The following is an 11,349-nucleotide window of genomic DNA, read 5'->3' as shown; positions in this document are numbered from 1 at the left end:
CATAGGAAAGATATAAATTTTCTACATATTTCAAACATACAAATAACACAAGTTGAATTCATTTTTTATTCTCTTCCGAGCTGACGTTCAGATTCTTTATTGACGGTAATATTTCACAAATCCTGCTATCCAGACTGTTGATATGTATATTTGAATTTTTCAGTTGTCAACTTGTCTCAAATATTCAAAGAAAACAGTTTTGCAAAATCTGTTTAAAAATCTGTTTTTCCGTTGATCAGCTGTCGCCCCCATACGATCGACAACTCTCAGAAGTTGAGAAACTTGTGCGAGCTAAGGACTAACGAGGTCTTACCTTTTAACGTGGGATTCCTAATATTCAAAGAATAAATCAGCTGGTCAATATACCAACAAGAATCAGGATGAAAATACTCAGTGTACACATCATATTCCTGGTTTCTGATCTCTATGAAGTGAAAGTGGATCGTATGTCCAAAACTGGGATGTTAAAATTACATTTCGATTATTCTTGATAACGTTGATCTTAGTCTGTCTGAGCGAGCTGAAAATCTTGGTCTCACAATTGACCAGTCTCTCAGATTTTCATGTTTTGCTGATTCTAAAGAGGGAATATTGCAACTTGAAAGTGATATATTCGAATAGGAAAATTCTCAATGGAAATTCTAAGATATTACTGTGTGACGCATTGGTATTATCTCAGGCAGAATTCTTCATTGAGGCTTATCACTGAAATGAAAAAGCGACAACCTGTTTCTCATTATTTGAGTAGTATGGAATAGCTGAATATGGAGACTCAAAGGATATTTCACTCTTGACTTTTGTTTCATAATATAATCTCCACGAAAATACCAAGTAACCTCTATGAGAAGATCAGCTTCCGCACCGATATTCATCACCTGAACTTGAGATTCAAGCATCACTCAGCCACAGCATCCTATAAAACCTCATTATTTTGATGCCCCTTTTTAATATAATATCATGGCTGTATAATCGACTTCCTGATTCATTAAAGTCACTGTCGCTTGCAAAATTCAGAAAAGAGCTGAAAGGTGATTTACTTTCGAATGTATTTCTTCTACAGAACTAATTGTCTAGCTGTAAATGAAGGTTCACTAACAATATACCGTTGAGAAAGTTCTGAAACTCCTAGTATATCCGGAGATATCCAGAAAATTTGGAAAATGGTTTTTATTTTTTATGCCGTTATTTTTCGAAATTTTAGAAAATAAATTGCACTTCTACACTGCCACTTTTTTGCTGCTACATAACCGTGTTTTCAGATTTGCTATCTGACGTTTCGTCTTCCATCAACCATCAACAACTTTATTTTTCCATATGGGCGCTACATTGGACTCTTTCTGTATGTATCATAAGTTATCATTCTTCTTCGAAAAGTTGGAGATATTGGGAAAAATTAATGCTTATCATAATAGCCTTTGACTTTGATGTTACTAAATTTAACTTTTGATTTGTTACACTCAATGGCATTTTGTTATTGTACAAGTCATTGAATTTTTGGCAATTATTGACGATAGAAACAGTGTTAGGATATCGGAAATGTATTTAAACTTGTTTTCCAAAAGACGACAACCACATCAAACTATGTTCAAGTTATTGGATCAAAATCTCACAGAGTTTGGTTCATTTGAAAAGCCGAGGAGAAAATACGGAGACAGAATGGAAAAGGAAACTGAAGAAAATTTTATAAATGAGGTATGTATGAGATTAGTAAGACATTATGTTCTTTTTCAATAAAAATCAATAATTTGCAGATAAACATAAACCTAGGGAAATCTACCGAAAACCTCCGAAATAAATATTTGTCATACAAGTGCTTGGAGACATCTCAAAAAAGTGTTTTAAAATATTAAAAAATACATATATCTCAAAAATTGCATCCAGGTGATCCCGAAAGGAGATTGGAATTCTGTAATTGGCAAATAAGAAGACCTGATTTTTCTGTTTTTCTGTAAAATATAATTTGGACAGATGAAAGCACATTTACGAATTGTGGGATATTCAACCGAAATAACGAACACATTTGGGGCATAAACAATCTCTAACAGTTCCAATAAACTCGACCTCAAATGCGATTTAGTATTAACGTGTGGCCAGAAATTTAAAAAGGTAGAACTTAGAGTCCTCATTTATTTGACGGAATTCTGTATGGAGACACCTATCACCAGTTTTCATTGTCGATTTTCGAAGACTATTTGGATGATCTACCTTTGGCTAATTATAACAACATCTGGTTTCAACGTGTTGGTGCTCCACCGCAATATATTGAGGACCTTCAACACAGCATTGTTAGAGAGTTCGGAAAATTGAAGAGGAGGAAATTAATCGTGTAGTGAATATTATTCCAAGAAGGGACAATTGTGTTATCAGGAACAAGTCCAGCATTTTGAGCATTTGCCGTAATTCATTTTCATCTTTACATTTTTGTTAATTCGTGTTATTTGTTCAAAGTTATATTTTCATTGAAAAGAACACAATGTCCAATTTACCTCATACACATCTCATTGGTCAAATTTTGATTATTGATTCTGTCTCCGTATCTTTTACTCAGCTTTTCAAATGAATCCAATTCGGTGAGATTTTGATCCAATAACTTGAACATAGTTCGATGTGGTTGTCGTCTTTCGGGATACAAGTTTAAATACATTTCCGATGTCCTAACACTGTTTCTATCGTATATGCAATAAATTTGTATCATATCTATTTTCCTCTTCATTCCTGAAAGCCATTTCTCGACAAAAATTCAATGCCTTGTTCAATAACGAAATGTCATTGAGTGTTACAAATTGAAAGTCAAATTTTTGAAACATCAAACTCCAAGCCTATTATGATAAGAATACATTTTTTTCAATATCTCTGATTTCTTGAGAAAAAATGAAAGAATCCAATGTAGCGCCTATAAGATGATGGTGACCGGAAGACGAAATGTCGGATAGCAAATATGAAAACACCATTATATAGCTGAGAAAAAGTGGCAATGTGGAAATACAATTAATTTTCAAATCCTTCGAAAAATAAAGCCAGAGAAAAATGAAAAACATTTTCAGAAATTTCTGTTTTTTCCTGATATCTCCGGATATTCTCGGAATTTGAGAACTTTCTCAACGGCATATTGTTAGATAGGTAAATGCGTAAATTTTCCATCCATCTTCGTATCTCTCATAGTTTCCGAGATCCCAATGGTGAGGATCGAATTTAAAACACCCTGTATTCACATGTATATATTTGTTCCTGATGGTAACATTATTAGCTAGAATTTTCCGGTTCTCTATTCTCCGTTCATTGTCGTTGATAATAATTGAGAATAATGTGTAAATATTGCTATGAAGATAAATGAATTAAAGTGCAAGTTCTGATTCCGTTAACCAAATTACCTGAATTCTGCCTTTTAACAACGATGTAGTAGTAGTTATCATTCAAGAATTGTCTGTATTATTCGTAGCTAACATATCTTAAACTGCATTTATTCAATAAAATCAATTATTATTATGAAAAATAAGAAATGAAATTTTCTGTTTTTACCAGTTTCATTATAAAATTGGAATGATGACTTTCGAAGGAGCTTGTGATTTCATAATGGCAAAGTGACCATTTCTAGTCACTTTACCCCACATAAGAGGTAAAGTGATTTTTCTGTATATTTGGAGAAATCAAGAATTTCTCTTTTGTTATCCAAGACTTGTTGACGTCTATCATTTAAAAAAAATTTCATCACTTAAAATTCGTCACCAAATTTCGTTACAGATATTTTGACGATGCAACTATGGATTTAAACAAAATTCAATCAAATACATTTATTGAACATGACGCTCAAATTACAATGTTGACGTAACTCGTATCAATAACCCCCATAACGATGTCCATATCCATGACCATGGAAATCGCGATCTCCGTGTGTGATGAATTCTTTGGTTTCTTTCACCACTTTTCCAACATGGGGCAGACTTTCCGACACCACTTGGGATACTGTTTTCACAACTGCTGGTTCATGATGGGGATGGAAACCCTCATTCAGATTGGTAGAGAATTCTTTTGTTTCTTTCACAACTGTTTCTCCATGGGGCAGAGTGTTAGATACTGTTTCAGAGATTGAGCTCACAATTTCTGGTTTATGTTCAATGTGGGCAATATTATGATCCACGACAGCTTCCACATTGTTGTTCACTTGATTTGGCCATAAGGCACCTCCTACTCCGCCAGAAGGTCTCACTCCAGCGGTATTAGGTGTATAGGGGTAGAATGAAGGATAGATTGGATTGTAGTATGGTGGAATTTCTACAGGATGATTGTAAGGAAATTTAGAAGGGCTGCAGAAAAAAGGGGAAATTATACCATTGAAATAAGGAGGAATCAGGCCATTGAAGAAAGGGGGAACAAAGTTATTGTACGGGAGAAAAGAATTGTAGATACCGTTGTAGAAAGGAGGAATTATGCCACTGAGTGAAGGATTATAGTTATTGAAGAACTGTGGAATTATACCATAACAAGGAGAGAAATTGATGGGATTGTTGATTCCAGAAGGAATTATACCAGAGTTTGCAGATGGAAATTTGACTCCGGTGAATGGTGGAAAGTTTACAATTCCATTGCCATTTTGTTGTTGAATACTTCCGGCAACTGGAAAACTACTTTTTTGTTCTACATTTGGTACGTTGACATTCTCTTCGACTAGATCCTTGTCGATTTCCACAACTTCTCCAGAACATGTTGCTACAACAGCGATAGAAAATATAATCTGAAAAAAAAATAAGTAGATGTAATTGTCAGTACATTCAGAAACAGATTCAGTACTGGGATTGCAGAAGATTCCATCATTGATACACGATTGATAATAACAAGGATATGAACAGAACAATCATTTCCAAATAATAAAGTCTAGCTACACTAGAAATTGATCCCTGATCAAATCAATCTTCACTTAGGAATGAATATCCATTGTGATGAAACTGTTTAAACTTTATTTTTCAAAAATAAATTGAAATAACTTCAATTGTTTTTGACTTGAAAAATGTATAGAAAATCATTCAAAGTTATTTCTCACCTAGTCACGGCTATTCGAAATGATTTATGAAAATAGTGGAAAACGAAATAATTAATAAAATCTTTTTTCCGACGAGAAAAATATATTCATGAAAATTGTTGGGTATAATGTTATTGCCAGAGTAAATTTTAAAAAAGGAAGGCACTTACCAATTTCAACATTTTTCTTGTTGGCGATACACTGTTGAACTACATACTATTCCAAAAACTGAGTGTTTTATAGTGAAAACACATGATAATGATGCATCAAATATCATTTAACTAATGAAGAGATAGTAAAAAAGTCATCAAGAACAGATTATTATTTTCTTTCAATGAAATATTGTTTTTAATAGGAATATATTGGAAAAAATTCCATTCTTTGAAGTATTTGTGGACTTTCGTTTCAGAAACTCAAAAATGTATTGTGTTTAATTTGTTATTTTATCTTCGTTTTTTATGAACTGCCCTATTTTTTCAGCCAAATCGTTGATGAATTCATCATGTAATTAAACACTTCCGTGTTTACTTCCTATTAAAGTCATATCTGAATGGACATAGAAATTCTGAATATATAACACTTGCAACTAAGTACCAATATTGCAAAAAATAGACATAACAAAATTTCAAACAAATACAAATTAGAACTTCCACCTTGAAAATAGAAAGAAATTCATTTGATGTTCATCATAAGTTTGGAAATTTTCAGGAACATCCCCAAGCGAAACAATACACTATTTATGAAACGGTTCGAAGTAGAAAGTGCTTAAAAGGGACTTTTAACAAAAAGCAAGCAAATAATCGACAAAGGAGCTGAGAAACTCTGTCACTCTTCAATGTTACGACCATAGTTTTCAAGAACTGAAAATCATAGTAGTGCAGATTTACTCCAAAATAAACACTGTTCTCCTGCACCTGAACTGAAATGTTTTTTCAACTCGTGGTAAACCAACCAAATTACCATCATCAGGAGATAAATCATTCATTTCATGAGACTTCAATGGAATGAATGGAGACATTTTTTTAATTTCTGGAACTTCATCTTGCTTTTCCTAATACGACTAATTACCAGTCCGTGCAAAGCTTAATTGTTAAATCATCTGAAAATGGAATTTTTAACAGGTGATGATCGACTGTATTGTCATACATGTGCCAAACTAACTGACTGTTATTAGGAAACAAGTATAGCTGAGGCACCAGTCAATCTAATAATAACACTGATGATTTTCAAACAAGACTCAACCTCTAACGGAAGCAAGAAACTCTTTGGAAGGTTCGAAATAGATGAACATTTCAACCTAGCAGACCACTGTTATAATATTCATGCAGTCATTGTTCACTGTTGTTCTGGCGTTAAATTTGGTCATTATTACGCCTTGGTCAAAGAAGAAACGGACTGGTTTAAGTTTGACGATAGTCGTGTCACGAAGTGTTCTGGCGATGCATTGAATTTATTGGAGCCTCTGGAGACACCCTATATTTTGTTTCATGAGAGAGAGAACATTGTTAGATCAAGATCTTCAGATGATGCGGTGCTGCAGGTTTTTCCGGGTTTTCCTGCAGCTGAAAAAAACAAATGCGCCACTGGAATCAATGAAGTCGCCCCGGAGCGCCAATTCATTTAAATTGTGTTTTTATTTTATTTTTATCGTTGTTTTAATAAAACTTAAAACAAAAGTCAATTTCTACTAGTTATTTCATTTTCACGACTCCGGTTTCGGATTTTATCCCATTGTCAAGTACAAAAACCCACCAATACATTTGGAATTGAAAAACCAGGTTATATAGGAAGTTTTTAGATAAGCTGGATGGGAAGTCTATTGAATGAACAGAGGTACCGCCTTATCCAGCTCACCTTCAAACTCCCTATATAACCTTTTTTAGATTTGAAATGTATTGGGGAGTTTTTATACTTGATAATGATGTAGAACCGAAACTGGTTGTAAAACTAAAAGTTACTAATGGAAACTAGACAAAAGTGTTTTTATTCATTTCATCAAAATAATCATGAATTTTCACAAAATAAACAAGGGATCAATCACACAAACCATCTCCTGAGACTTGCAGTTCTGGTCTCTGGAAGAAAGGTTTAAACAGGAATGATACATGAACATTCAATAAATTTTTGTGGAGTTTGTGAATGTATTTCCATCACCAAATGAAGATTCACATCACTCTAGTAACGACAATTATGTCTACTTACTTCACCATTCAACTCAAGCGCTTGAGGAAGCTGTTGTATAGCGAAACACGTGTCGCAAATTTTGTAAAACCCTTCAAAGTAAAAAATCATACAATGAACCGTAATAATTGGTTTTTTATAGCTGTTGTTGCAATTGAACCATCCGCCAGCAATATCTAGTTTTGATGAAAATCAATAGCCAGGTTTTCAATCGACATAGACTTTACTTCATATCAAGATGTTTTCTGAATATTGAAGACAAAAATTCTGGGTTCATGAATATACAGTAGAGATCAACTTTGATATCTTCAAAGACTTATGTAACTATAGTTGTACAGCAGATCAACAACCCAATATTTAATTATGGGGACCCGAAGAAATCATTCTGAATTTTTGAGATGAAATAACTGTTTTAAAGTTCAGAAGCTCAAGAGACCTGAAAAGTCAGCCTATCAAGATCAACTCGCATTCGTGAATATTTTCACTTATGAGCGTTGGAAACTTGAACTCACTACGATTGTGAATATATATTTTTCAAAATTATTTTCCAGAAACATTTCAGGAGTTATTTCACACACACTTATACTTCTTTCTAGGACACTTCAGGGAAAAACATTTCGCAAACCAGTTTTGTACATTTTATTAACGTAGATCGCATCCAATGACGTCATTTTCACAGGTACGCATTTGAAATGCGGGAGATAATTGATCATTTATTCAAACAACTCTACCAGAATAATTGCGTTATGCAATAACTTGAAAAGACTCGGTGGAAAGGTTGCTGCTTTATTTTGCATTTAGACTTCACAAAACAGTCTAAAAAATACGTACATTGATTCCATCAATCAATAGAGGCGTTTTGAAAGATTACTTGATATGAGTATGAACTTTCGACGAATAGTTTTTTCAAAAAGATGTTTGGTCCGATCTGAAATAAATCAGATTTCTTCGTCTGAAAAGATCTGTTTTTGAAAACGAATATCATCAGTAAACGTATCGGGGCTTCAAAATTATCCGTCAGTATATATAAAATGAAGAACTTCCCAAAGAGCAGAAAATTTGGAAAAACTGATCACCAATTCATCCAATTGAAAGTTCTGTCATATTTTGAATATTTCACATTGTAAGAGCACATTTGATAGTTTAGAAATGTCACGCCAATTGGAAGTTTCAAAATTAGAAAAAGATTTCCTCAAACATCAGTCTGCCCACATCAGATTTGAAAAATCTCAGTTAATCAAACTGTCTAAACTACTGCTGATGAGGAGTTAAAAATGAGGGGTTTCAGATTTCGAAGGAAATGTTGAATGAGAAGTACATTTCTGCTTAGTCCGGCCGTACATGGACCACATATTTGCAGTTGGGGCAACCACAACATTGTGGCCACGTTGACTGCACTTCGCGGTTGTCCCAACCACATTTTTGTGGTCGACTTGCGGTCATATAAACCGCACTTGCAGTTGAGGCAACTGACATCAAAAATTGAATGCTGTGCGACCAATATGAGAAAATGTATACCACGGTGTACGCGGTTGGGTACGACTGCAAGTTTGTGGTTAGTGTACGGCGGATGCCGAGATGACATCTCTGCGGAGATCAGCAGCAAGTTGACTGCATAAGACCGCCCATAAGACGCGCAAATACTAGACTACACGTACACGGGCGTTCACAAAAGTCAACCGAGATGTCATCGCGGCATCCGCCGTACACTAACCACAAACTTGCAGTCGTACCCAACCGTGTACACCGTGGTGTACTTTTTCTCATATTGGTCTCACAGCATTCAATTTTTGATGTCAGTTGCCTTCAAAATATTGAATATAATGAAATGTTATATGTAACCTAATATGATGAAAATATAAATGATCGCTGTCTGTCTGTGTGTTGGTGCGCACAGAGTTTCGAAAATTACTTATTCGATTTGGATGCGTCTTGTTATAGTAAACTCCTCTCAATATACTCGTATAGTGTTTGAATAACTCAAGTCGGTTTCTTAAATGAAAAAGCTGGGGCCATTAAAAAACTCACGTCAAAGGTGTCTCTGAAAAAATACCCTCTTCCTTCCTTTGAAAAATATCTGCTGTTGAAAAATCTGAAGAAACCCACGCGATGCATAACATGAAAAATAGCTATCAAAATATATTTCAATGTTTGATTATCGAAATACTTCACTATTTGGATATGACTGAAAATTTTCAGATGCGATAATTATGTTTTTTAAATGATTATTATACAAGTTGAATTTTCAAGGTAAAGTATTTTCCCAATGTTTCTAATATTCTCAACTCCGATAATAACACATGATGGTTATTTTCATAACTATTAGCTATTAGGTTTGATATTTGATGACAGTAGCAAACCAGTAGCAAAACATAAATAAAGCATCTAGTTGGTTGAATGAAACAATCAAATCCAAACAAGTAAACTTGTCAAAATTCGTAATTATTGTATTTATCCAAGTTAATAATTGAAACATTTTCACATGTTTTTTATTCTAGACGCATTTTGCTAACACAGTAGCTTCATTGGCAGGAATAATCAACAATGCCAAATATCTTGGCATTGTCCTTGATAAAAGACTCACCTGGAACGTTCACTTGAACTAGTTTTACACAAAGCCAGACTGTCTCTATGGACATGTCGAAGGATTTGTGGTGAATCTTAGGGTTTAGGTCCCAAATAAATCCATTGAATATATGTGATGATTGTCAGACCAATGATCACTTATGGTGCAATTGCTTGGTGGCCGAAGGCTTTACAGAAAACGGCCCAAGTGAAGCTCCCTGGCTTACAGAGACAGGCTTGTCTGGCTATCAGTGGTGCCATCAGTACCATACCTTCAGAGACCATGGAGATCCTTCTAGATCAACCTCCTCTACACATTTTTCTGGAGAGAGAGGCTATATGGACTACATACAGACTTGTGCACATTGCCAATTGCACAAATCAATTCAATGTAGAGTGCAACAGACTGTTGGTTGACATTGGTAGTCACAGCATTCTGGACATGACCTCCGACTTCATGCCTCTAACTGTCAACTACGAACTGCCTTATAAAGTACTATTCCCGAGTAGAGAGGACTGGTTTCTCCGGGAGAAGGAAATATTGAGAGCAGATAGTTGTTGGTTACCAAATGGATCAAAAACACCTTCCTTTTCTGGTGCAGGTGTTTTTAGTCGCAGACCCAGGACAGAGTTATCTACCTGCCTAGGAGTTTATGTGACTGTATTTCAAGCGGAACTTCACACTATTGAATTGTGTACGGAGAGATTGGATAAATCCAACCTCACTCACATGTCAATAAAAATATTCTTGGACAGTCAAGCGGCGGTGGAAGCTCTTGGCTCCTACCGGGCAACGTCTAAATTTGTAGCAAACTGCCAAAAACGACTCTCTTCGATAGGAAGACTCAACAGATTGTCTCTGGTCTGGATTCCTGGCCATACTGGCCTGGAAGGCATTGGCATCGCTTTGGGCCAAACAAAGACTCAACACCTGGATGGCAAAAAGATTTATGGACTTCTGCCAGAATCTTCCAGGATTGGCTCACTCCAAGGCGTTTATTTACCCTTCGAAGCTTGATACCAAATAGTTGTTGGACTATAGTAGGGATGAACTACGATATCTAACAGGCGTTCTCACAGGTAACTGTCATTTGAATCATCATATGCAGAGACTTGGACTGTCGGAAGACAGTGTGTGTCGCCTCTGTCTAAAAAATGATGATCCAGCAGAGCATATACTCTGTGCCTGTCTCGCTGGAGACCGAATCAGGTTCTTAGATTTCGGCATATTCATACTCTCACCATCTGACCTGAAGGACCACTCACCATACAAACTAATCGGCTTCGTTAAGAAGCTGGGTTCATTTGGCTAAGTGTGAATAGGTGTTAGCCACAATAAACCCTTGTGGGTTGCGGTGGAGAGTTGAATAGACCCACTCACTTTAGACCTACGTAACATTCTTGTATACAAGTACCTCACTTGATTGGTTGATGATACCAGGTAGAATTTGGAAAACAATTACAATCTCTGTTCTTGGATCCTAGGTAAATTTTGAATAGAAATGATTATTGGCATTATAAAAATAGGTTTAACATAGGTGAGTGGTTCGTCCAATAGAAAATTTGAATGTTTGCCCTAATTGATA

General features: G+C 35.2%; 1 protein-coding gene across 1 annotated transcript; it reads right to left on the bottom strand.

Moving 5' to 3' along the window:
- Positions 1–3,776: 3,776 nt before the first annotated feature.
- Positions 3,777–5,275, bottom strand: LOC141481691 (uncharacterized). The gene is made up of 2 exons (XM_074173703.1): positions 5,188–5,275; positions 3,777–4,732 (listed from the first exon to the last, which is right to left on the bottom strand). The coding sequence occupies exons 1-2, from the start codon at positions 5,197–5,199 to the stop codon at positions 3,836–3,838; spliced, it is 909 nt and encodes a 302-aa protein (XP_074029804.1). The 5' UTR covers positions 5,200–5,275; the 3' UTR covers positions 3,777–3,835.
- Between the last annotated feature and the right edge of the window lie 6,074 nt (positions 5,276–11,349).

This window comes from Leptinotarsa decemlineata, unplaced genomic scaffold, assembly GCF_025532065.1.
Source record: "Leptinotarsa decemlineata unplaced genomic scaffold, Ldec_3_MD MMD2_tig00000251_RagTag_RagTag, whole genome shotgun sequence".
NCBI classification, from domain to species: domain Eukaryota; kingdom Metazoa; phylum Arthropoda; class Insecta; order Coleoptera; family Chrysomelidae; genus Leptinotarsa; species Leptinotarsa decemlineata.
This window is presented reverse-complemented; position numbering and strand designations above follow the sequence as displayed.